The 27,760-nt window shown below is 44.1% G+C and overlaps 1 protein-coding gene across 13 annotated transcripts; it reads left to right on the top strand.

Annotated features, from left to right (window-relative positions):
• On the top strand, nucleotides 1–27,320 carry LOC147976467 (putative hexosyltransferase MUCI70). Of its 13 annotated transcripts, XR_015601539.1 has the most exons (11): nucleotides 1–1,683; nucleotides 14,505–14,647; nucleotides 14,736–14,811; nucleotides 15,548–15,672; nucleotides 16,204–16,458; nucleotides 23,356–23,533; nucleotides 23,828–24,088; nucleotides 24,349–24,452; nucleotides 24,911–25,031; nucleotides 25,114–26,581; nucleotides 26,917–27,320. XR_015601539.1 is itself a non-coding variant. In XM_087518811.1 (10 exons), the coding sequence occupies exons 3-6, from the start codon at nucleotides 14,618–14,620 to the stop codon at nucleotides 16,424–16,426; spliced, it is 384 nt and encodes a 127-aa protein (XP_087374937.1). In that variant the 5' UTR covers nucleotides 1–1,220; nucleotides 1,512–1,683; nucleotides 14,505–14,617; the 3' UTR covers nucleotides 16,427–16,458; nucleotides 23,356–23,533; nucleotides 23,828–24,088; nucleotides 24,349–26,581; nucleotides 26,917–27,320. The 13 variants fall into 13 exon arrangements, 3 of the variants coding, with proteins under 3 accessions (XP_087374937.1, XP_087374936.1, XP_087374938.1); XR_015601538.1 differs by having other exon boundaries at nucleotides 24,911–26,581; XR_015601533.1 differs by having other exon boundaries at nucleotides 24,349–25,031.
• The last annotated feature ends 440 nt before the right edge of the window (nucleotides 27,321–27,760 follow it).

Below are 27,760 nucleotides of genomic sequence, written 5' to 3'. Positions count from 1 at the left end.
TGGGCAGAAAGAGAGAGACAAAAAAATCACTCTCCACCTCTCGCATTCTTCCCCCACGCACGCGATCTCCTCTCATTCCCCACACCAACGCAGCCGCCGCCGCCTCCTCTGCTCGTTTCTCAGCCTCACCGGATTTGGGGAGCCACCGACGCGCAGGACACGCCCCGCCGCGCTTCCCTTCCCACCCACGCAGCTGCGGGCGAGGGGTCCTCCAGATCCCCCGCTGCCGAGGACCCTGTCCTCCTCGGCGTCAGCGACGGCTACATGTCCCACAAGGGCGTCATCCAGGTCGAGTGGGCCGGCCATACCGACACCCGGTCCAAGCTCGTCTTCTACGTTAATCCTCTCACCCCCACAGGAGAGAGAGAAGGAGGGAGGGAGGCCAGCGAGCAAGGAGAGGGAGAGAGCAGAGTTGACTGCTTTGCTTCGTGCACCCAATCTCCCTCTCCCCGGAGATTCTTCTCTTTCTCAAGTCTCAACCGATGGACCAGCTGGTGAATTTCATCATCCGCCCGCCCAGGTGATCTCCCATGTTCCGTTCCTTCAGCCAACCCACCCTGCCCCACTGTCTCGATTCGGTAGGCGTAGGTTTGGATCTGAGCCACGCGGGCTTGAGGTGCGTCGGTTTGGCTCGCTGGACTTGCGCGGTCGATTGTGCTTGCCTCCCATACGATTTGCTTGTTGTTGAATTGGGGTAGGATGATTGCTTCACGCGGTCCCGTAATTCCAGTAGATTCATCCTTGTCTTTTGGATTACGCTAATGATATAGATGGCACTAGCAGTTCAGTTCATCAGATTGATGGCGATTAATTTAGGTTACAAATGAACTTGAGTGGTTGCCTCCTGCCTGTCTGCCTGCAAATGTTGTGGTGTTGTGCTCACGAAATTGGTACTGTGGTATTTGAACTCTACTATCCTATGCTTTTTTAAGTAGTGCTTCCGTTCTACCTCAGCAAGCTACTCTATTCTCCTAAATACAAAAATTCCTAGATTTCCTATTACCGGGAGTTAGACAAGTCGATGTGGCTACAAGTAAATATTCATTAGACGAACATAAGTAGCTATGCTTCTTTAAGTAAATCCCTAACTTAATGGTCCGTACTCTGTTAACCTGTTTGATACATTGTTGCATTGCAGAGCTGACTACAGGCCAAACGATGATCTACGGGAGTAGGAGTTTATGCTCAAGGGAAGATGGTTTCAGAGGAAGGACCTGGAGGTTATATATGTTTTATACTTCCGCATTACGGTGATAACAGATTGACAGCAACATCAGAAACTTATTTCCTTTGTCCTATTATATTACTTTTGTATGCATGATACACATTAGAAAAGAAAAGCCACCACCTTCGTTGCCAGAAAAACTCAATATCAATCTTTTGGCCTCGTTGTCTGCTAAAAAATCATGAATGGAAATCTGGATTCTATTCTCAATGGCATTAAAGCTATAAATAACATGGTCGTTCTTTAAGATAGTGTTTAATTTGAAATCATTTAACAAGTGAGGCAGGTTCAATTTTAAACAATGCAAGTAGGATGCAAGGGATAAACAGGAAATGTGCTAGGCTGATGCGCCGGAGAGACAGAACAGGAGGCTGACCAGTCCGTGGTGTCGCCGTTGTCGTCCTTGTCCCTCATGCGCGGCAATGGAGAGAGACGATCCGTCTGGAGATCGAGTATAGGTGACCGCGTTTCTTTCCTTTCTAATCTTTCGTACGCCTCTTTTTCTGTAACTATTGAAGACATGTGATGAATGGCCGCTGACTGCATTGGAGATATAACATGATTTGTTAAATTCAATCATCGTGCAATCTGCACCAACAGGCATGTGCCCAGCTAAGAGCAATCTGTAGGATATAATATGGGGTTTGCTGAAATCATCTGCTTCAGTTTATAGGTAGAAGTACTTTATCCTTAAATGGTTGGGGGATATGAATTTAGATAACACTACTATTTCAGTTAGTGGATGGTTCTTTTCAATGTTATGTGATCATTTCTGTATTTAATATGGAATCAAGGTTACAGTTGAATGTATCTTGTACCATACCCCCATGAATCTAATTACAAACAACAATGAGCAATGACTTCTCAGGCTAAAATATTTCTGCTATCTCACTCAAGAGCAATAAATATACCCACTGAAGACTGATAGAAAACTACAACCTTACTTTGAGCCGTGCATCTGACAATAACAGTTCTCTCTTTTTGCATGTTTAAAATCCGCATATTTTCTTGGAATAATTTCAGTAACAAAATTGAATGGCTTGGTGTATGCTCACATATCCCAGCTCTTACAAGCTACCATAAGGCATGTTTCAGACTGTTATTGTATACTATGTTGCTTACTCTATGTCACACCCTGATTTTCATGCCACAACACTTAAGCTAATAAATCATGATAAAATATGGTTTGACAAAAACTTTTGAGTGTTTTGGACCCTGCCTTGTTTGGATTTTGTCTGTTGTTTGCAAGTGCTCTAAAAATCAAATAAATCCTCCAACTCCTATACTTCATCTCCTTGATCCAAACTATTGAACCAATGATCATGCCATGTGTATAGAGCAATATAGTATTTTCTTACAAAAATAATTTGGCCAAAAAGTATTTTCAAAAATTAGTTTTCCAAAAACCCCTGAATTAAGATTTGTACTGCAAGTACTTAATTCAGGGCAGAAAAAATCTTTTCAAAAATATATTTGACTCCTATTAGATATAGGATACCCAAAAACCACAAAAATATAATTTAAAAGTTATTTTCCTATTTTATTTAAAAGCTTTTTCTTAAGGCCAGAAATGGTCTTTAATAGGGAAAAATTATTTTATTGTTTCAACAATATTTGAGAAAAATCAGGGAAACTCAGGGGGCATATGTTTCCCATATATAAGAGTTTCAACACATGGTCATGTTCAAAATATTGGTCAAATACCTCAAAAACCCTTTCTAGATATTTCAAGCTTTTGAAATATTTACAAAGGAAATATTCCCCAAAAATTCCAAGAAAATTCTAGCATGTCACATATGACATGATTGATGCTCTTGACAAGTCTTATGTCATGGAGAACAGTATAACCCCATGAAACCCTCTCAAAACCACTTCTGTCCTTTTTCAAGTTTGAACAACTTTGCACTGTCAAACATGTCCAAATGCTCTCAAACTTGGTGCAAATGCTCAAATGGTGTAATAATGCATCTAGACCAAATGGCACAAGTTGGAGAGAATGTTATATTGATCAAAGTACCCCAAAACCCTCTCGGACCAGAATCAAATTTGAACAACTCTACATTGCCAAGTATGTCCTTTTGATCTGAATTTTTGTGGACATGTTCAAATCCTCAAATGATGACACTACACCAAGTGGTGCATCAAGGAGAATAGATTTGCATGACTAAATATTGGTAAAGCCATTTCTGTTGATTTCTAGGGTTTACCAAAGTTACATTGGCTACTTTGCCCAAATGAGCTCAAACTTGGTGGAACATCCTACTTCTATGTGCCATTCCATCCTGTTAATTCTCATGGCAAGTGGAATTAATTTTCTTGCCCAAACCAACAACAAACACCTTTTGCCATTTTCCCAAAATCATCATTTTGACCTCTTCCACTAATCTCCTTGAGCTCAACTTTTTACCACATCTCCTCCTAGTCTTCTCCTATCTCCAGTAACTCTTCCCTAGCCTCAGCTCAATTATTTTGGGGGTGAAACCCATCTCTTTCTCTCTCTGTTTACCCATGGCAACTCCTCCTCTCTCTCTCATTTCTATATGCAGCCCCCCACCTAGCTCCTGACCACTCTAGAGCATCCAAGGAAGCTCCAGGACACAAGTGGACATGCCCCTGACCTTTTAAAATGGCCATGCCGGCCATATGCATGCTCTGGAGCACGCTACAGTGCGCCCTTGCACTGTAGCTGCCCTCTGCCCGATGCCTCCGACCACCTCGGCCCTCCCCCGCACGCCTGCCGACGCGCCTCGATGTCCGCAGCACGCTACACCCCTGTCCCCCTCCTCCTTCTCCCTCCTCCTGCCCTTGCTCACACGCGCGCCGGCCGCCCGAGTACACCAGTGAGCAAGCTCACACGCGCGGTGCCCCTGGCCCCCCTGCTCTCTCTCTTCTCTCCCCTAGCTCTGGACCGAATCCAGGAACGCCCCAGACACACCGTGACGAGCTCCTGTGACCCGTGGTGACGGCAACGAGCTCGTCGGCGCACGAGTCCTCGGTGGACCGTCGCCCGCCTATTTAAAGGCCTCCCCGAGCTCTCCTCTCCTCACCACTCGCCCTCTCTCCCTCCCAGAGACCCACGGGACGAAGCCAAACCTCTCCCCGAGCCCTCCATCCACCTCCAAGGTCGGAGCCGAGCCGCCGGCCTCCACCTAAATTCAGCCTAGCCCGAGCTCTTCTCCCTCTCCTCTCTCCACCAGCAGGCTCCCCTGAGCAAGGCGGAGCTCCCACGCTCTTTCCCTCGTCCGAGGACGCACCGTAGCGCCGTGCCCAATCTCGCCCGACGCCACCGTCCGCCGGCATCCAAGCTGCCGTCGCCTCGACCATCCCCGGCAGCCATGGCATACACGAATGGATGCGGCGCTCGATGCCGAGCCCATCCATTGCCAGGGCATCGCCGGAGGTGCTCCGTAGCGCCGACAGTCTCCGTCGGGGCTCTCTGCTCCCTCGGCCAGGCAAGTGCGCGGGAGGAAGAGGAAGACGGAGGCGGCCCAGCCACCGGGCCACGCTGGCAAGTGGAGGCGGGTTCACCCCCTCTCGCGTCCCCGCGGTGAAGGCGCACTTCGCGTGGGCGCCTTCGACGTCGCCTCGGTCACCCCGTGCGGCCATTCGGCTGGGCCGGCCCACGGCCTATCTGCCGCCCCGTGTGCAGGATAAGGTTAAAACCTTATTTCCTTTTTCTTTTTCCAGTCAGCTTCAAAAATCCATAAACAATTCAAATTAACTCCAAATTTGATGATTCAAATTTCTAGTAGTTCCTAAAATCATGCCCTATCACATGGTGCTTTTTGCACATTTTTCTAGCACATTTCCCTTCACACATATTAAATAAATCCTATTTTCTTATTTCTGTGCTGAACTTTAGAAAATCACAGAGAGCCCATTTTTGATCCAAATTCCATGATTCAAAATCCTAGGTGTCTATAAGTTCAAAACTTAGTTTTTGAACATTTTTACTAATACTTTCTGTATCACCTCAAATAATGGTCTATTTCTTCATATATAGCCAACTTTGCAAATTCATAGGAAAATCATTTCAACTCCAAATCCAGTGAGACCAATTCCTAGATGCTTCTAATATCATCCTCTGTTAAATGGGTGCCTTTGATCATTTTTCAAAAATATGTTTCTGTACACTTCTCGCAATTCCATAAACCCCTTGATTCCATCATATCGAAATGTTTAGAAATATCCATTGATCCACTTCCAATGAAATCACTTTGGTCATTCCTCATATGACCAGAGGTATCCAATAAAAGTCAACTTCATATTTTTAGAGCACATTTATTCTTGCCTTGTTGCGTTGCTTATTATGGTTGTTTTCGACGATAGTTGACGAAGTAGACGAAATGCTCGGAGATGGACCAGAGATATTTGAAGACCTTGAAGACTTTGAAGACCAAGGCAAGCAGCCCTTTGACCATGTCTATGAAACCCCTTTTTATGCATGTCATATAGCACTTTTATTGCTTGCATCGAAGTCATGATAAAATGGTGGCCACTTGAGGTGGTGCCTCCATTGCCTTTCTCGTTGACACTTGCATGATGCATGACCCTACCTTTCTATGAGGGTTATGCCGGTGGAAGTAGATAGGATGCTAAGTAGTTGCTACGCAAAGTAGATCAGGGTTATGCATGGAAAGCAACAAGTGTGGTTTGACATACTTGCAAAAAGCCCAGTGGGTGCCACTAATGCCCCTGGGAGATGATGATGAACTAGGTCACTACTTGGTGGAGAAGTAGTGTACCGAGGCTCGATAAAAGTGTTGTTTATAGAGATGGATTAGATTTAAGATTTGTCGACTGTCCCAACCTTACATGCGCAACCACTCTACCCTTATATGGGAAAGGGCATTATTGATTACCTAGGCCGATACTAGCTTGGAGCCCACATTACTAGTGACGGGAGAGTTGTTGGTGCGCTCTCTCGGGACGGGGTCGTGCCAGGTAGGGCGGCCATGACTGTTTTCACAGGGCACCGGATACACCGTTGTGTCCCCTCTCGGATGTTATGATCTCGAGTGAGTCTCGTATGATGTACATCGTGAGGATACGGAACAACGAGTGGACTCCTTGTTAGTGTCGTCTAGGGAAAGATAGTGATCGGGTGCTTACCCCGGGTACTTGAGGTATCGCGGGTCGTGGATGACACGGAAGTTCCCCGGATCTTGTGGGTAAAGTGTGCAACCTCTGCAGAGTGTAAAACTATTCGAATAGCCGTGTCCACGGTCAAGGACAGTTGGGTGCTGCTGCATAGACTACGTCCATATGTTTCTGACAAACAACACGGTTTGGTAAATCTGTTAACGTGATTCGTGAGGAAGTCACGATGAGCTTGAGTATGAGTTGTTCACAACTCTATCCCGATGTTGATGTCTGTAACCTCCTGATACTTGTTGCAGACGCATTCATATCCTTGATAAATGTTGATCATACTTGCATGAGAAAAACTAGCTTTCCGCAAAAATGCCAAATTAGCAGTAGTGCCTTGCATAATTATTCTGTTATCACCCTTGGGTTGCTTGCGAGTACATTCAAAGTACTCATTGGCTTGCCACTGGTTATTTTATTGGCCAGGCATGAAATAACATAATATGAAGAAGAGTACCTCGGTGACGAACATGCGAGCTAGGACGCTTCCCAGTCAGAATGCCTGTAGGGTTAAGGCAGATGGCATGGGTCCAAGTTATCGACGAAGATTTCCGCTGCGATGTTATACTCAAGACTTGACCATAATGGTCCTACTTGTGTAATGCGGTATGTATGGATGTAAGACTCTTGTTATTCAGATTCTGTGTGTTCAGTGAGCATTGATCTCTGGGATCACTGTACACATGCATTCGGTGATCACGACTTATGAGTCGGGGTCCCCACAGAGCTGGTATCAGAGCCATCCTGACTGTAGGAAGCCTTAGTTAGCATGGTTGTTAGTTAGGGTAAAACTATTTCGAAAACTACTACCAGTTTCCAAAACTATCTATACTTCTCTTCCCTTCTCAGTTTTTTGAAAACTAAGGTATACTTTCCTTATTGATCTCTTCCCCTTCAAAACCTTTGGTCGCTAGAACCCTTATGCCTCTAACCACTGGATTCCTTGTAATCCTCGTGGATAATCTAGAAGGAAGATGCCTTGCCAAACATTCACCCACATCTCCTGAACAGAAGATTGGCGACATCACAACAAGACGATACTAACAGAAGATACATCCTCGAGGAATGAGGACCTGAAGACCCAGGAGATGGTGACACCCTTGACACTGCCCCAAGATGATGCAACCTTAGCCTACGATGATCAGGACATAGAATATGCAAGATCATGATATGCATCGGTAATAGAGCAACCATGTGCTTACCGATGTTGTATCAGCAACCACCGGTGGATGAGAACCTCGCCATTTGGTCCGCCTCACTATAGTGAGCAGGAAAACGGTTCTCTTCATCCCCCGCTCTTGGTGTCGATGTTGTCATCAACGTAACCGACATGTTGGATCTCTACTATGCCTTGTTAATGTCATTGCATAAAGGATTACCTACCTGGTACCATCGACGCCCTAGAAAACAAAACGGGATCGTCATGAATAAGAAGACAACAGAAGACCGAGTCAATGCCTGCTACGAGGAGCCACCTTCACCCCGTCACTTCAACAGGCAAGAAGTTGTTGAAGAATCTTCAGGCTCAACCTGGATCGTTTCATCGAACAACTACAAGAGACGTAGCAACACCTGAGGAAAACCCAGAAGACTGCACGAGGCTCAAGGCACGATTACTGAGTCCGAGAACCCCTAGGGTAGGATGAGTCGTGTACCCCCTATGCGCAGTCGAGTCTGTATGATGGTTCGAATAGAACCATGACTGTGTGTTGCTTGTTTTTATTTGATTGTGTTTTGATATAAGTCGCACTTTTGCCCTAGGCAACAAGTACGCGACTATATCACCTTCCTTGTTTTCCTTTTATTGGCCCTTTTTGGCACTTGTTTGTTTGCACCTGCACTATAGAACCCCCTTTAGGCATTCCCCTCCTCTATGCTACTTTTCCCCCGCATCTCTTTCATCAACTGAAGATCAGCAAGACAAGATGCACCAAGGATTCTACCTCGGCAACCAACTGGCAATGAAGACTTTTGCTACCGTCTCCTCGACCAAGTGAAACCCTGTAGAGTTATATTTAACCCTCCAGACTAGAAACCCATTCTTAGACCCTTCGAGACTTCACAAGATACCCCAGCTCGAGTCCTTAACCATGTGCTTAACCCACAGAATTGCAAGAGGACCTGTTAAGCCTCCGTAACCTTGCTTATCACTGGGTTCATTATGGAACTAGTGGACGTAGTGAGCAAGCACATTGTCACCCTAATATAGCACAAGAACTGACGATGCCATAAGGAAGACCAATTTGAGGATATAGGAATAGAGGACAAATGACTTCATGAGTTTGTATTAGTGACCCTGAGGAATTATCTGAGACTTTGGTAAATCATGAGTGATGATTGGATTTGGCCTATACGAGATGATGCTTTCGATGGTATAAGGTTATTTGTTGGAAGGACTAGATAGACTATTGGCATCTCAGAAACCGTGCGTAAGGATAAGATAATAAAATGTTCACTCGCATAATAGAATCCTTGAAACCCTTAAGCCCTACTAAGCCACAACATGGTCGGGTCATTACCATAGGTCTTGACTCTAAATCGAGAACACCTCGGACCATACTCAACCGTGACCACCACCAATACCCCCAGCCTACTTTATGTACCCCGTGAACAAAGTTTTCATGGAGTGCTTAGACAAGATAGTTGTCATCCTTATTTTGGTAACATACTTGTCTACCCGAAGACGGAAGAAGAATCACTGAGCTGGTGAAGAAACATTTGAAGACCGCCATGCCAAGGAGGAAGAACTATACCAACCACCATCGCCAAGAAATAAACGTCCGCGTTGAAGACCAGGTGTATCTGCAAGCCACTTCTCTCAAAGGAACCAAGCATTTCCATGACAAGGAAACCCACACCAAGATTCATCGGCCCTCTTCGAGATCACTGCGAGACGAAAAGTAGACGGCTACCAGCTAGAGTTACCACTTGAGTTACCCACTGTGCATAATATTTCCACATGACACAACTCCGGAAATGTTTCCAGCTTCCTAACTAGCCCGGTCTCTACAAGGACATCGACCACGAGCCATCGACCTCCAGCCCAATATGACCTACGCGAGAGATCCCAATTGCAATTTGGATCAAGCAGGACGACAAACACGAAGCCATGCCATCGAGTACTTCAAGGTTCAATGGAGCACCAAACGGAAGCACAAGCAGTATGAGGACGTGAAGACTACCCCAAATCCAAGTTTCCGTATTCCTTTCCGCGCCTAGTCTGGGAATCTCGGGGACGAGATTCTTGTAAGGGGGGTAGGTCTGTCACACCCTGATTTTCATGCCACAACACTTAAGCTAATAAATCATGATAAAATGTGGTTTGACAAAAACTTTTGAGTGTTTTGGACCTTGCCTTGTTTGGATTTTGTCTGTTGTTTGCAAGTGCTCTAGAAATCAAATAAATCCTCCAACTCCTATACTTCATCTCCTTGATCCAAACTCTTGAACCAATGATCATGCCATGTGTATAGAGAAATATAGTATTTTCTTACAAAAATAATTTGGCCAAAAAGTATTTTCAAAAATTAGTTTTCCAAAAACCCCTGAATTAAGATTTGTACTGCAAGTACTTAATTCAGGGTAGTAAAAATCTTTCCAAAAATATATTTGACTCCTATTAGATACAGGATACCCCAAAACCACAAAAATATAATTTTAGAAGTTATTTTCCTATTTTATTTAAAAGCTTTTTCTTAAGGCCAGAAATGGTCTTTAATAGGGAAAAATTATTTTATTGTTTCAAAAATATTTGAGAAAAATCAGGGAAACTCAGGGGGCATATGTTTCCCATATATAAGAGTTTCAACACATGGTCATGTTCAAAATATTGGTCAAATCCCTGAAAAACCCTTTCTGGATATTTCAAGCTTTTGAAATATTTACAAAGGAAATATTCCCCAAAATTTCCAAGAAAATTCTAGCATGTCACATATGACATGTTTGATGCTCTTGACAAGTCTCATGTCATGGAGAACAGTATAACCCCATGAAACCCTCTCAAAACCACTTCTGTCCTTTTTCAAGTTTGAACAACTTTGCACTGTCAAACATGTCCAAATGCTCTCAAACTTGGTGCACATGCTCAAATGGTGTAATAATGCATCTATACCAAATGGAACAAGTTGGAGAGAATGTTATCTTGATCAAAGTACCCCAAAACCCTCTTTGACCAGAATCAAATTTGAACAACTATACATTGCCAAGTGTGTCCTTTTGATCTGAATTTTTGTGGACATGTTCAAATCCTCAAATGATGACACTGCACCAAGTGGTGCATCAAGGAGAATAGATTTGCATGACTAAATCTTGGTAAAGCCATTTCTGTTGATTTCTAGGGTTTACCAAAGTTACATTGGCTACTTTGCCCAAATGAGCTCAAACTTGGTGGAACATCCTACTTCTATGTGCCATTCCATCCTGTTAATTCTCATGGCAAGTGGAATTAATTTTCTTGCCCAAACCAACAACAAACACCTTTTGCCATTTTCCCAAAATCATCATTTTGACCTCTTCCACTAATCTCCTTGAGCTCAACTTTTTACCACATCTCCTCCTAGTCTTCTCCTATCTCCAGTAACTCTTCCCTAGCCTCAGCTCAATTATTTTTGGGGTGAAACCCATCTCTTTCTCTCTCTGTTTACCCATGGCAACTCCTCCTCTCTCTCTCATTTCTATATGCAGCCCCCCACCTAGCTCCTGACCACTCTAGAGCATCCAAGGAAGCTCCAGGACACAAGTGGACATGCCCCTGACCTTTTAAAATGGCCATGCCGGCCATATGCATGCTCTGGAGCACGCTACAGTGCGCCCTTGCACTGTAGCTGCCCTCTGCCCGATGCCTCCGACCACCTCGGCCCTCCCCCGCACGCCTGCCGACGCGCCTCGACGTCCGCAGCACGCTACGCCCCTGTCCCCCTCCTCCTTCTCCCTCCTCCTGCCCCTGCTCGCACGCGCGCCGGCCGCCCGAGTACACCAGTGAGCAAGCTCACACGTGCGGTGCCCCTGGCCCCCCTGCTCTCTCTCTTCTCTCCCCTAGCTCTGGACCGAATCCAGGAACGCCCCAGACACACCGCGACGTGCTCCTGTGACCCGTGGTGACGGCAACGAGCTCGTCGGCGCACGAGTCCTCGGTGGACCGTCGCCCGCCTATTTAAAGGCCTCCCCGAGCCCTCTTCTCCTCACCACTCACCCTCTCTCCCTCCTAGAGACCCACGGGACGAAGCCAAACCTCTCCCCGAGCCCTCCATCCACCTCCAAGGCCGGAGCCGAGCCGCCGGCCTCCACCTAAATTCAGCCAAGCCCGAGCTCTTCTCCCTCTCCTCTCTCCACCAGCAGGCTCCTCTGAGCAAGGCGGAGCTCCCACGCTCTTTCCCTCGTCCGAGGACGCACCGTAGCGCCGTGCCCAATCTCGCCCGACGCCACCGTCCGCCGGCATCCAAGCCGCCGTCGCCTCGACCATCCCCAGCAGCCATGGCATACACGAATGGATGCGGCGCTCGAAGCCGAGCTCATCCATAGCCAGGGCATCGCCGGAGGTGCTCCGTAGCGCCGGCAGTCGCCGTCGGGGCTCTCTGCTCCCTCGGCCAGCCAAGTGCGCGGGAGGAAGAGGAAGACGAAGGCCCTGCAGGCAGGCCCCGCTCGTCAGTGGCCCAGCCACCGGGCCACGCTGGCAAGTGGAGGCGGGTTCGCCCCCTCTTGCGTACCCACGGTGAAGGCGCACTTCGCGTGGGCGCCTTCGACGTCGCCTCGGTCACCCCGTGCGGCTATTCGGCTGGGCCGGCCCACGGCCTATCTGCTGCCCCGTGTGCAGGATAAGGTTAAAACCTTATTTCCTTTTTCTTTTTCCAGTCAGCTTCAAAAATCCATAAACAATTCAAATTAACTCTAAATTTGATGATTCAAATTTCTAGTAGTTCCTAAAATCATGCCCTATCACATGGTGCTTTTTGCACATTTTTCTAGCACATTTCCCTTCACACATATTAAATAAATCCTATTTTCTTATTTCTGTGCTGAACTTTAGAAAATCACAGAGAGCCCATTTTTGATCCAAATTCCATGATTCAAAATCCTAGGTGTCTATAAGTTCAAAACTTAGTTTTTGAACATTTTTACTAATACTTTCTGTATCACCTCAAATAACGGTCTATTTCTTCATATATAGCCAACTTTGCAAATTCATAGGAAAATCATTTCAACTCCAAATCCAGTGAGACCAATTCCTAGATGCTTCTAAAATCATCCTCTGTTAAATGGGTGCCTTTGCTCATTTTTCAAAAATATGTTTCTGTACACTTCTTGCAATTCCATAAACCCCTTGATTCCATCATATCGAAATGTTTAGAAATATCCATTGATCCACTTCCAATGAAATCACTTTGGTCATTCCTCATATGACCAGAGGTATCCAATAAAAGTCAACTTCATATTTTTAGAGCACATTTATTCTTGCCTTGTTGCGTTGCTTATTATGGTTGTTTTCGACGATAGTTGACGAAGTAGACGAAATGCTCGGAGATGGACCAGAGATATTTGAAGACCTTGAAGACTTTGAAGACCAAGGCAAGAAGCCCTTTGATCATGTCTATGAAACCCCTTTTTATGCATGTCATATAGCACTTTTATTGCTTGCATCGAAGTCATGATAAAACGGTGGCCACTTGAGGTGGTGCCTCCGTTGCCTTTCTCGTTGACACTTGCATGATGCATGACCCTACCTTTCTATGAGGGTTATGCCGGTGGAAGTAGATAGGATGCTAAGTAGTTGCTACGCAAAGTAGATCAGGGTTATGCATGGAAAGCAACAAGTGTGGTTTGACATACTTGCAAAAAGCCCAGTGGGTGCCACTAATGCCCCTGGGAGATGATGATGAACTAGGTCACTACTTGGTGGAGAAGTAGTGTACCGAGGCTCGATAAAAGTGTTGTTTATAGAGACGGATTAGATTTAAGATTTGTCGACTGTCCCAACCTTACATGCGCAACCACTCTATCCTTATATGGGAAAGGGCATTATTGATTACCTAGGCCGATACTAGCTTGGAGCCCACATTACTAGTGACGGGAGAGTTGTTGGTGCGCTCTCTCGGGACGGGGTCGTGCCAGGTAGGGCGGCCATGACTGTTTTCATAGGGCACCGGATACACCGTTGTGTCCCCTCTCGGATGTTACGATCTCGAGTGAGTCTCGTATGATGTACATCGTGAGGATACGGAACAACGAGTGGACTCCTTGTTAGTGTTGTCTAGGGAAAGATAGTGATCGGGTGCTTACCCCGGGTACTTGAGGTATCGCGGGTCGTGGATGACACGGAAGTTCCCCGGATCTTGTGGGTAAAGTGTGCAACCTCTGCAGAGTGTAAAACTATTCGAATAGCCGTGTCCACGGTCAAGGACAGTTGGGTGCTGCTGCTTAGACTACGTCCATATGTTTCTGACAAACAACACGGTTTGGTAAATCTGTTGACGTGATTCGTGAGGAAGTCACGATGAGCTTGAGTATGAGTTGTTCACAACTCTATCCCGATGTTGATGTCTGTAACCTCCTGATACTTGTTGCAGACGCATTCATATCCTTGATAAATGTTGATCATATTTGCATGAGAAAAACTAGCTTTCCGCAAAAATGCCAAATTAGCAGTAGTGCCTTGCATAATTATTCTGTTATCACCCTTGGGTTGCTTGCGAGTACATTCAAAGTACTCATTGGCTTGCCACTGGTTATTTTATTGGCCAGGCATGAAATAACATAATATGAAGAAGAGTACCTCGGTGACGAACATGCGAGCTAGGACGCTTCCCAGTCAGAATGCCTGTAGGGTTAAGGCAGATGGCATGGGTCCAAGTTATCGACGAAGATTTCCGCTGCGATGTTATACTCAAGACTTGACCATAATGGTCCTACTTGTGTAATGCGGTATGTATGGATGTAAGACTCTTGTTATTCAGCTTCTGTGTGTTCAGTGAGCATTGATCTCTGGGATCACTGTACACGTGCATTCGGTGATCACGACTTATGAGTCGGGGTCCCCACACTCTAGGATTGGATTTTGTGTTAACTGCTTTTCGTTGTAGTTTTCTGTAGCCGCTTGCGCTCTCTATTCATTATATATATTTTTGTTTCTTCGCAGGAGCCGTCTACCTCTGTTACTGATAAAAACTGGCCAGAGGGGATCTGCTTTACCCCCTGATCCTCTCCGCGATTGGGAGGTTGAGCCATGGCCTACCCGTGCTTGATACCGAGATGTTCAAGATGGCCGACCGTTCATTGCTGGTCAGAAAAACCTGTCCGCCTCTTCTTTTTTCCTCTGCTGTTCTTCTGTTGGATGAAGGGGTTACTAACTTATTCGGGTCTTCTGCAGGTTGGTTTCTTAGTGCCTACCTCCTTGCGGGATTTGGCGATGATGCCAAAGGAAGCAATGGGCTGTTGGGATACCGGTAATTATCTCCTATCAGCACTTGCATTCAAAACCCAAACTGACCTTCAATCTAATGGAACATACGTACATTCACTGATTTGTATACTTATTAGTTTTGCCCAGAAGAACATAGATGTTTGTTTTATAATATGTATTTATGGACATTTCACAGTGTACACCCATTTACTTAGCAGACCAATTAGCTGTTGCTTGTTAATGTCCTGGTCCATCAAGCTATCCATGTCCGTTCTGCTGAACACGTGCTCTATCATAGATTCTCCATAGTTCTTTCTGTGTGATAGATTGTAACCTACCTTTATCAATACATCCATTGTATGCATACGTCAAATTTTATTAAGGTGATTTGGCGCTCTTCTTTTTCTTTGGACTCATGCGTGGTGGTTATAAGCCAAGGAATGGTGGAAGTGCATCACAAATTCTCTTTCGTATGATCAATCATCTACATTACGTGATATCATCTAATGCACATGACTCATTGTCACGCAAGTGGCTCCAGCAAAACCTAATAAAAATGCTAATCAGGCTTAAGGTGCATTTTTTTCAACAAGTAGACTAAACATGTCGGCAAGTAAATAAAAAAGGACTGGGAGGGTCGATTAAGTTCGGCGATAGTTGACATATGCTCATTTGTTTTCCTAATATGATGTTATGGTGGCGTTCATCTGTGTGCTACGCCATTTGGCTGTGTCGCTGTATGATGGCGATCCATTGTCTGAATTTGGGTCGTGGTGCAGGTCTCGGCAGCACCCAAATATTCGCTCATATTGGTGATAGTCTGATAGCAATGCCTTTTGGGATTTGTAGGCTGGGGGATTATTCAGTGTATGTGGGCCTTGGCAGAGCACAGTCACTTAACCCTGTGAGTGTTATATGCTGTACTTCACATACCTTTATCCAGCCTGAATATATCAACCTGGAAGAATTCTTGTCCATGAGATGGAGAGCCTGTATGCATCCATTCCCATATCCTTCATGAGACGCTCATCTTCCTGCGTTTTTTGGCAATTAAGGATCAGTACTACTTAGTTTCAATTCATTGCATTGGAACTTAAATTCAAAGATGTTCTCATAGTGTGCTCTTAGTTAACAACTTTAGGCATATAATTTATGAAAAAATAAGGATATAATTAAAAAGCACGACTGTATTGGTTTATTGGAATTCAGGAGCGAATTTCAATGTCCTTTGGTGCTGTATGTGCTAGATTCGCAGTTGTTGTGCATATGATTAGTTGCTATGTTTGGCATAGAGTTGGATTTTGCTGACAAATTGCTTGCAAGGCTGATAGGTTTGTTGATATGCCTCATATGCAGGCTCCTATCCCACTGTAGAAGTTGTCTGTTGTGGAGATGACTGGGTTCCATGGCTAACATAACACATTTTACCTGTTAGGTACTCCATCTGGTTGGATAGCAAATTGCGTTTTAATGTTGATTCAACGCTTATCATTAAGTATTTCTTATGGAGAAAGAAAGCAGAGTATGCCATTTCAGCGCACTACGATTGCACATGTGTCTGGGAGGAAGTTCTTCAGAACAAGCGCTTAAACAAGTACAATCACACTGCTATCGACGAGAATTTTACTTTTATCAGTCTAAGGGCTTGTGAAGTTTAATGCCTCTGGCCAAGATCCTGTTCTACCGAGTTGTAAGTAGCATTTACTTATGTTTGATAAATTCTAGCTTGGTATTTTTGAAGTATTCTAAGAATACTGCAGTTTTTTGGATTACCATGGTTTTAATTACAACGAGGTGTTTGGCTGCCATTAACAACAATGGTTTTAAAACTGCAGTATTGGATAAACTGTGGTTTTTTCTCTGTATAAAAAAAAGAACTCCAAACCTCTTTTTAAAAAGCAGAGCAGCTGAAAAGAAGGTACTATCGTCATTATCTTCTTCCTTGATGTGCTAATAAATCGCTCCATCTAGCCGCTGGTGTTGGAAAATTAGGCAAGTTCATGATTAATTTCAGTAAATAATTCATGACTAGAAGAGATATTAGCATGCAAAAATCTAGCAAACTAGAAGAACAACAAGACATGCATAACAGCAGCAAACACGTAACAGTAGCTGTAGAAACAGACATGAACAGAGGATGTTGGACATACTGATCGTTAGCTATTATGGGTGCGACAGTGTTGATGACGATATTGGCGACGATCTGCTGTTGACGGCGATGAATACGACGATGAGTAGCACCGCCCGACTTGGACGGAAGACGACCCGTGATGACGAATTTGAGCAGTCGCGCACAGCGCTTCCCAAAAACCTAATTCGTCCTCTCCCGGTGCAGGATCGCAAAGACGAAAGGTTCCGGAGACCTGCTCTCCCACGCGCCGATGCACGCCGGCGTTTGGGATGGAGTAGACTACGATGGCGGCGCAAGTTGTGAGATGAGGCAAAACCCTAGGTTTTTTTCGGTGTATCTTTGGCCGCAGCCGGTAGCTGTATATATATTAGGACCAGAGGCGGTATTGTGTCGCGACCACAATCCCAAACCGACTCGGTTTCTAATTCGTATACTTACCGGACAAGAAATCAAAAACTTGTCTGCCAAGACATAAAAATAAAACGGCAAAAAAGGAAGCTGCGCTCCTGCAAGGAGACGGACCGGATTTCGGCGGACCATTCACGCGCATGTCGCATGTACGCCTCGCCTCGCCTCGCCTCGGCACGGCCCGGCCCGGCCCGGCCCGGCCAGGCGAGGCGAGGCGAGTGAGCGCGCGCGTGTGGTTTTCCCTTTCTCTTCTCACACATCACTTAGAGTGGTAGAGAGAACCCACTATATAAAGAGGTCCAACTCTTCTCCAACTTCCAAGGTGGGACTAAACTTAGCACCACCACTTGCCATTTTACACATGGGCTTTGAGATTTCAGAAATTGCTATGGGCCTAGCCCATTAATTCTAACAATCCCCCACCAGATCTCAAATACCCATTTAGAGATTTGCCTTCTCTCACCACTTGTTTAATATACCAGTGTTTCAGCAGAGACTGTTAAGTTGAACTTCTGCCTAGAACTTTAAGCTACATCCATTCACAACTTGACAATGGACTATGCCTTGAATTGCTAGTTTTGTGTGAACAGGTTTCACTCAAAGTCTTAACCAGTACCTGACCGCCAGTAGGCTACCCCGCGGTTTGGAGCTTATACGTCATACTCCCTGGTCTCTTCGTGAGTTTACTAGAGATCACCCAAATCTTATAGACTGCGATGTTTGCAGTCAGAACTCATATAGGTGTGTTCTTTCAAGACTGCTCTGTAGGATAGCATCTTTGCTAATTATAGCCAATAGAACCACATTAAGGCATGTTGCCGACCTGCCTTACAGATCTGAGCTTTACAGCTCTGAGAGTTTTGCATCTTCACTTGGAGACGATCATAAGTTATTACTCTCCTCAGTTAACCAATAGCTTGTTCTTCCCAGATCCTAATTCACGGGATCTCCGATCACAAAGGTTGGGTTACTACTATGGTGTAACATCTATGGGTCTCATACCCATCTCCCTCGATGCAATATCTATCACATTTCGTGATAGTCCCTTTGTAAAGGGATCTGCCAGGTTTTTGTCTGTTTGTATATACGTAACAGTTATTACTCCGGAGTTTCTCAACTTCCTGACAGACTTCAAACGTCTTTTCACGTGTCTTGATGACTTTGCATTATCTTTAGAATTGTTCACTTTAGCGATAACCGTTTGGTTATCACAATTCATAAGAATAGCCGGTACAGGTTTTTCAACATCCGGCAAGTCCATCAAGAGCTCACGCAGCCATTCTGCCTCAACAGTAGCTGTGTCCAAAGCAGTTAATTCTGCTTCCATAGTTGACCTCGTCAATATGGTTTGCTTGCAAGACCTCCATGACACTGCGCCACCACCATGAGTAAATACATACCCACTTGTTGCGTAAAGTACATCAACATCGGAGATCCAATTTGAATCACTATATCCTTCTAGCACAGCAGGATGCCCTGAATAAGTAATTCCGTAACTCATAGTACCTCTCAGATAGCGCAAGACCCTTTCTAGTGCATGCCAATGATCATCACCCGGGTTGGACATGAACCTACTCAGTTTGCTCACAGCAAAAGAGATATCTGGTCTTGTAGCGCTAGCTAAGTACATGAGTGAACCGACAATTTGAGAGTATCTTAATTGATCTCTCGTTTCTTTCTTGTTCTTTCTGAGTGTCACGCTGGGATCATAAGGTGTTGGAGAAGGCTTGCTATCCATAAAACCGAATCGGTTCAAGACCTTCTCAACATAGTGAGATTGCGTTAATGTAATCCCACTCTCATCCTTAATAAGTTTGATGTTTAGAATTACATCGGCTTCTCCCAGATCTTTCATGTCAAAACTTTTTGATAGAAAAGACTTGACCTCATTAATTGCATTAATGTTTGTACCAAAGATCAGTATGTCGTCCACATACAAACATAATATGACACTATTGCCCCCACCATGGCGATAGTAAACACACCTATCAGCCTCGTTAATGACAAATCCTGCAGAAGTCAAAGTTCTTTCAAACTTCTCATGCCATTGCTTAGGTGCCTGTTTCAGACCATACAAAGATTTTAACAACTTGCACACCTTTCTCTCTTCACCCTTTACCACAAACCCGTCAGGCTGGTCCATATAGATCTCCTCTTCCAACTCTCCATTGAGAAAAGCTATCTTTACATCCATTTGATGAATGATAAGACCATAAGAGGCAGCCAAGGAAAGTAACACTCGAATGGTGGTCATTCTAGCAACGGGTGAATAGGTGTCAAAGTAATCTTCGCCTTCTTTCTGAGTGTAGCCCTTGGCCACTAGCCGAGCCTTGTATTTATCAATAGTACCATCAGGCTTTAGCTTCTTTTTGAACACCCACTTACAGCCCACAGGTTTACAACCATATGGTCTATCAGTTAGTTCCCAAGTTCCATTAGAAAGAATTGAGTCCATCTCATTATGAACAGCTTCTTTCCAATCATCTACATCCGGAGATGCATATGCTTCTGCAATCGTCTTGGGTGTGTTGTCCACAAGGTATACAATGAAATCATCACCAAAGGATTTTGCAATCCTTTGTCTCTTGTTCCTTCTAGGAACTTCATTGTTATCCTTCTCAAGGACTTCCTCATGTGATTGTTCGAAATATTCATCAGTTGTACTAGATTCAGGAATTATCTCAGAAGAAAATCTAGCAATGCTATGCATATCTTTCATAGGAAATATGTTCTCAAAAAATGTTGCATCACGAGATTTCATTATAGTATCAACATGCATATCAGGTACTTCAGATTTTACCACTAAAAACCTATAAGCAATGCTCCGTTGAGCATACCCTAGAAAGACACAATCCACTGTCTTTGGTCCAAGTTTGCGTTTCTTAGGAATAGGAATATTGACCTTTGCCAAACATCCCCAAGTGCGCAAATAAGAAAGTGATGGTTTTCTCCCAACCCACTCCTCATAAGGGGTTTTCTCTTTATTATTGTTGGGAACTCTATTCAGGACATGACATGAAGTCAATAGAGCCTCCCCTCACCATGCCTTAGATAAACCAGCAGTGTCTAACATGGCATTCACCAAGTCAGTCAAAGTGCGGTTTTTTCTCTCGGCCACTCCATTTGATTGAGGTGAATAGGGAGGCGTCCTCTCATGAATAATACCATGTTCCTCACAAAATTCATCAAAAACTTTTGGAAAATACTCTCCACCACGATCGGACCTAAGACGCTTGATCTTTCTCTCTAGTTGATTTTCAACTTCAACTTTATAGATTTTAAAGTAGTCTAATGCTTCATCTTTAGTTTGCAACAAATAAACATAGCAAAATCTAGTCGCATCATCAATCAAAGTCATGAAATATCTCTTTCCACCTTTTGTCAACACACCATTCATCTCACAAAGATCAGAATGTATGAGTTCTAGAGGTGCCAAGTTTCTCTCCTCGGCAGCCTTATGAGGCTTTCGAGGTTGCTTAGATTGCACACAACTATGGCACTTAGAACCTTTGGGAACTGTGAAGTTCGGAATTAAACTCATGCTGGATAGCCGAGACATTAAACCAAAATTAATATGACATAAACGAGAGTGCCAAATACTTGCATCATCATTAACACTAGCACACATTTGGTTTATTGATTTATTGCAAAAATCTGAAAGAGAAAAGCGGAACAAGCCTCCGCACTCATAGCCTTTTCCTATAAATTGTCCAAATCTTGACACGATTACTTTATTGGACTCTAAAACTACCTTAAATCCATCTCGACATAGAAGGGAGCCGCTAACTAGATTCTTGTTCATAGTAGGGACATGCTGCACGTTCCTTAGTTGCACGATCTTTCCCGAAGTAAACTTCAGATCCACCGTGCCAATGCCACGAACAGAAGCATGTGACCCATTCCCCATTAGGACGGAAGAATCCCTTGCGACCTGATACGAAGTAAACAGGGAGATGTCAGCACACACATGAACGTTAGCACCCGAATCAATCCACCACGAAGATGATTGAAATACTGAAAGCACAATAGGTAAATTACCATACCCATCAGTATTGCTAGCGGTCACCATGTTGACAGTCTTGGAGCTTGTTTTCCCTCTGCGGTCTGCACGTTCAGGGCATTCCTTGGAAAAGTGTCCAGGCTTCCCACAGGCGTAGCACTCTAACTCAGCCTTGTTGAACTTCTTCTTCTTGAAGGTAGTAGTCTTGGTAGGCTTGTTGGAAACAGGTTTGTTCTTCCCTTTGTTCTTGTTCTGTGGGTACCTCTGCACCATGTTAGCAGTAGGCTGAACCTCACCTCCTTTTTCAGTGGTATCTTTAGCCCGAGCTTTTTCTTCAACATCAAGAGATGCAATCAGATTTTCAACTGATATCTCCTGTCTCTTATGCTTCAGAGTTGTGGCGAAATTCCTCCATGAAGGAGGCAACTTTGCAATCATGCACCCAGCCACGAATTTGTCGGGTAGAACACACTTAAGGAGTTCAAGTTCCTTCACAATGCACTGTATCTCATGAGCTTGTTCAACCACAGAACGGTTATTCTCCATCTTGTAGTCATGAAAACTCTCCATGATGTACAGTTCACTGCCTGCATCTGTTGCACCGAATTTTGCATTCAGTGCATCCCACAGAATTTTTCCGTCGTTTATGTGCATGTACACATCACACAGACGGTCAGCAAGAACACTCAGAATGTATCCCACAAACATAGTATTGGCTTCCTGGAATTTTCTCCGATCTCGTCGGTCATTCCCTCTGGAGCACCAACACTAGCGTGGAAAACTTTCAGAGCAGTAAGCCAGAGCGTGGTCTTCACCTGCCACCTCTTAAAGTGCACACCGGTAAACTTATCCGGCCTCAGTGCATCAGCGAATCCAGCCATAGTTAACTCAGGAAATTGCCTACAATTAGGTTTTTGGATTGTTGGAAAATTAGGCAAGTTCATGATTAATTCCAGTAAATAATTCATGACTAGAAGAGATACTAGCATGCAAAAATCTAGCAAACTAGAAGAACAGCAAGACATGCATAACAGCAGCAAACACGTAACAGTAGCTGTAGAAACAGACATGAACAGAAGATGTTGAACGTACTGATCGTTAGCTATTATGGGTGCGACAGTGTTGATGACGATGTTGGCGACGATCTGCTGTTGACGGCGATGAATAGCACCGCCCGACTTGGACGGAAGACGACCCGTGATGACGAATTTGAGCAGTCGCGCACAGCGCTTCCCAAAAACCTAATTCATCCTCTCCCGGTGCAGGATCGCAAAGACGAAAGGTTCCGGAGACCTGCTCTCCCACGCGCCGATGCATGCCGGCGTTTGGGATGGAGTTCCGGCCCGGCCCGGCCAGGCGAGGCGAGGCGAGCGAGCGCGTGTGGTTTTCTCTTTCTCTTCTCACACATCACTTAGAGTGGTAGAGAGAACCCATTATATAAAGAGGTCCAACTCTTCTCCAACTTCCAAGATGGGACTAAACTTAGCACCACCACTTGCCATTTTACACATGGGCTTTGAGATTTCAGAAATTGCTATGGGCCTAGCCCATTAATTCTAACAGCTGGTACCTGCGGATGGTGCCGCGACCCATCCTCATATGCGACCGGAGGGGAGCACCGCGTCGCTGCTACCTGTGCACCACGGAGGTCACCCTCATATGGGACCGGAGGGGACCACTGCGCCGCTGCTACCTGTTTGCTTCAGTTCATATGCATGGACGCGAATGGCAAGGGCTAGCCAACCTACCGAGCTAGATTAACGCAACGGGAACAGTTGACAACCGGCCAGCTGCATGTCTTTGCATTGCTACCACAACAAGCTAGATGCTTCTGCCTAATGGCTAGGCAACAAATTTTACAACTTTATGTGTTGTAGCCAAACACGTGCTTTGTATTCTTAATACTCCAAAAAACTCTGCTAACTTAAAACCATGGTATTGTGTACCTACTGACTAAATTACTGCAGTTTTTGATACTTTAGTTTTTCTGATACTTTGCTATCAAACACAGCCTAAATGAATTGATCAAGTGTATAACAATTGTGCAGATGTGCCCGATGGTTCTTTCATCGTGTGTGCCCTTACACCAATGTCTAATTTATTTTCATGCCTTTGGTTCAATGAGGTCAACTGTTTCACCTCCCGTGATCAATTGAGTTTTACATACACTTGCTTGAAGCTCACGAGAATGAACGCTTGAAGATATTTCACCTAAATATGTTTAAGGTAATAAATATTCTGATAGAGCCTTCCTTCTGCTGGCTGAGCTCCTCCTGATATGATGTATTTTATCTTAGTTAAATCTTAATAAATAGTTACTGTCAATGGTAGTACATGCCTATGCAAAAAGGAAAAAAATGTCGAACTTGTGTTATCTATGTTAACATTTCTTTTCATCGTATCAATGCTTACACAGGTTCACATAGAATCTTAATATGGTTATTTTCATTTTATTGTTAAAACAACACTGAAAGAAGAGCAGTACCTAAACTGTTCCACACCAAACTAATTGAAATACAGATCCACCCCCGACAAACCTTCGTACGGATAAAAAATCGTTCGTTGATGCCAATCTTAGACTGCCATTGAGGAATTGAGGGCGGGATACTATTCATTTTGATGCATGTATCATGCATTCAGTCTGGTGGGGGTGGAGCAGTGAGGCTGGAGACCCAGGCAGGGGACGCCTCAGGGCTTGGAGGAGAGGTCGACGATACGGACAAGGAGCAGTAGCCTCATGGATCTGCAGTGAAGCGTCATCGAGGGATGGCTGATGTCAAGGTGAGCTCCTGTCAATCCTTCTCCCCCTTTAACTCCTGATCTGTGTCACTCTCTCTCTCTCTTTCTGCCTATATATGCAAAGATCGCACTGTTTATTTCCTTCTCAATGTTGTTACCGTGTTCATGTTTTTTTTGGAAATTAAGAGGACTGTATGCACTTTGTAAGCATATAAATGTTTTTTCTCCTATCATTTTTTTGACATGATGATAGGTTCTGGAATTTTGGAGTTAACAAATCTGTTTACATATTTGTTTGTCAGGCACACATAGCTCCGGCTGCCGCGGATAGGAAGTACTCGACGCATGATATCCTCCTGACTCTGACTGAACCCTGTTTCGTGCAAACATGCTCTGTATTTTTTTGGTAGGAACATTTAGCTCTAAAGACATAACTATTCAGACTGCAAGATTTTTGCTTTGGGTTTCAGAAGAACTGTATAGACATGCTTGTTGTAGTATCTGTGTTATGTACTCAGTGTCAAATACAAAGTTCAAATATCATTTGATACAAGGAACAGGCATCCGAACTTTATAAAAGTAGATATAGCAAACATTAGGCTTGATTGCATTAATAATTTATATAGTTGCAGATGTACTTACTTCTGGTACTAATCATTTGATGCTTTTCTTTTTATTTCCACCATTACAAGATTAAGCTTGACAGTGAAATCTTGGATAGTATGTAACACCTTTTCTGCATATTTAGAATATGTATGCAAACTCACACTGGTTTAATTTTACTTTGGTTTTACTAACCAAATTAGTTTTAATAATCCAGTTCCATTTTTGTCTTCCCTGCTAATTTGCGGCTTTCTGTGCCAGATACATCATAGTTAATAAAAAAACTTCTGCTGTAATGGAGGTACTCATCTTTAGTAGTGTGCTTAATTTGATTCATCACCTCAAGTGTTTTACACAAAATTTGAACTATGTGTATCTACTGGTGAGTCCTTGGGCCTCGCTCTATTTCAGTTTTCAAGATGGAAGAATGTCTTAAAGTTTCAACTACTATTTACTAATTGTAGGCTCCTTAGAAGATTCCACCTAATCTTTAGAAACAGAAAATTATAAGTATATTGTCCGCTAGATGCAAGCATGAGTAGCTCAAAACTGAAACGCTGCCATCTCGGACCTCCTCCATGGTTTGCCAGGCTACCAAGATCAATAATGTAGCGACATGAGGGAATTTGATCAAGACATAAGTAGGTAAATACCCCTAGCTATTTTCTTTATATATTTTGCCCTTCTCTCACTGTATTCTATTTTGCCTTTTAGTGATTGTAGAATTAAAGTCTTCAATAAACATACATTTACTTATGCTTCAGAGGATAAGCCTTCTGTAAATACACCCACCCACGCCTAAGATTTTAGCAAATAAATCTTGGCTCAATAACTTTTGTTTTTAATGGAAGGAACAATTTCTTCAGTGACTAACTACATCTTTTTCTTTGCTAGGCTGTAGACAAGATAGGTGATATTAAATGTTTCCTCACAAATAACCTCTCTAATTGACGAGAATAACTGGGTATGTAACAATGTTAACATTGGTAGTTTATCGGCACAGTACTAATGTTGCCTTAATGCACAATAAACTCAAATATCGTCCTCTCAGTATATGCCTCTACAAAAGGGTGCTTAATGAATTCAATGGTTTGCCTCATTTGTACAGAAATTTGGACCATTCTAGCTCATTGAGATAGTTTCTAATTTAGTTTGTTGATTATATTTTATTACTACAGTTTTACTGGGCTGTGTCCTCATGGATTTCAAGTTTCGCTGGAGATATGTCATCTGCCAATGTTAGAAGAATAGGTGCTTCCATAGAAAAAGGTCTTTGTCTCGATTCCTTCCCTTTGAAGGAAACTCCAAATCGAGTCGTCGCGCCATGCCTAGGCTTGCTAAAAGCTAACTCATGTCTTAGAGATTTTTAGTAGCGAATTTAAGTGCATGGTTACTGATGTGGCTATGGAATGCACGGGTTGTACAGCAACTAAGTTTGTAGAGTGAATTCATGTGCTCATAAAGGAAGTGGTGAAACCCAATAAACAATATCATATGGATGCATCTTAAGAGGTGCACAATTGGCATATATTTCGATTGTGCTCCTTCAGGCCATCTTTGATGCTCAGATTGTGCTTTCATTGACATTCACATATTCTTGTTGTTATTGTGTATGTGCAGCTACTGATATAGGTCTCTTATATGAATGTTAGATGTCATTTCTAAATTCATGTTGTAACTATTTCTGCCTTGCTAAGCTGAGATCAGGGACTGCTGGTCATTTCTGAAGATCAGGACACAACCAGCCTCATTTCTAAAGATCAGGACCCAACCAGCCATCCTAATCTGAGTGTCGGATATTTGGAAGTTTGAAGAAGCCTAACATGCATAACATTAGGAGCCCCCCTCTCCCAGTCGAGATCAGGCAAGGCAGATGGGAAGCAGCGGCGCCCCCTCTCCCTCGAGCTCTAGATCCATGGCACCAGCATCGAGGTAAGTAGCAGCACCTCCTCTTCCATCATTTTTTCACCATCTCCGATTAAGGAGCTTTATTAGATTTGCTTGGATTTGTATGAAAGGTTGACTCAAATTTTGAAGGACGTCCCATATACTTTAGTGCTTATCTGTTTGTCTTAAATTCTTATGGCCTGATCTCTGCCCATAGGAATGTGACTATTGGCTCTGTTGTCTCTTAAAACAGAAAATGGATAATGCAAATTTGGTGACTAAACTTGGTGACAAGCTCCCCGTCTCTCTTCTCTGCATGTATCCCCATCTCTGTTCTTAGGAGACATGCTGAAGAGTGTCTTCCTCTCGTTGCTTTGCAGGTCATATCTCAGAATACATCATGTCAAGAACTGGTAGCCAAAGATCTCCATGGAACTGAGTGACATTTCTTGGTGACTTTACAATATTCAGCTTGAAGCCCTTAAATTTCCAGTAGTTGTGTCCTTATTGTTTTGGTGTAGCACTTCATGTAACAATTGAATGCTGAATTCATTACTTCATGAGTATGTGTGGCCTCTCTCCCTCTGTCTGATTCTATATCATGCCTTTCAGTGTTTTGTGTTTTAGATTCCATAATCTCCTTGTATTTGAGTGTCATTTATTTGGCTCCTTCAATATTTGTAGTGCAACTTCCTAAATGTCATGTCCATGTGTTACCAAAGATAGAAAAAAGAAACTGGAATGGGCGGCTGCCAACCTAGCACCGCACATCTTCCTCTCAGGAGGCGCCACAAGGTGGTGCCCCAACCCCTAGTATATATATCAATGCACCAATTCTCCTCATCCTGAACCAACTTCAAGAGCTTAGTGGAGATCTCAGTTTCTTTTCAGTTTAGTCATGTTCGTAGAGGGTCCAATGTAACTCGCCGGAAGAGCAGATCGACCGGTGGTGGCTGCAGACACGAGTTGGGAAGATAGAGAACTTGTCGTCGATTCCGACGCTGGTGGCCGACTTGGGCTTGCGTGCGGGTAGGTTGCAGCCTCACGGTGCTCCGGCGGTTCTGTTCCTGCTCGGCAGCGGGGTTCTCGAGCTAGTTGGCGGCGACAATAAATATCGTGTTTTTTGGACGGATTCTGGCATTGACAAGGGAGGAGACGGTCAGTGTGTGGGTGGGCGCGGAGGAGGCGGGGCGGCGGCATCGCAAGTCCGGTCTGGGCCAAGAC

The sequence above is a fragment of the Triticum urartu genome, chromosome 4A (genome assembly GCF_056163025.1).
Source record: "Triticum urartu cultivar PI428250 chromosome 4A, HENAU_Tu73, whole genome shotgun sequence".
NCBI lineage: Eukaryota > Viridiplantae > Streptophyta > Magnoliopsida > Poales > Poaceae > Triticum > Triticum urartu.
Note: the sequence above shows the minus strand (reverse complement) of the source record. Positions and strands in the feature narration are given on the sequence as shown.

Bases quoted from the DNA above. Each gene is read 5' to 3' on its own strand.
- LOC147976467 (XM_087518811.1), top strand. From the start codon at position 14,618: ATGTTCAAGATGGCCGACCGTTCATTGCTG. The intron at 14,812-15,617 runs GTAATTATCTCC...TGGGATTTGTAG, and splicing joins AATGGGCTGTTGGGATACCG to GCTGGGGGATTATTCAGTGT. The intron at 15,673-16,203 runs GTGAGTGTTATA...TTTACCTGTTAG, and splicing joins GAGCACAGTCACTTAACCCT to GTACTCCATCTGGTTGGATA.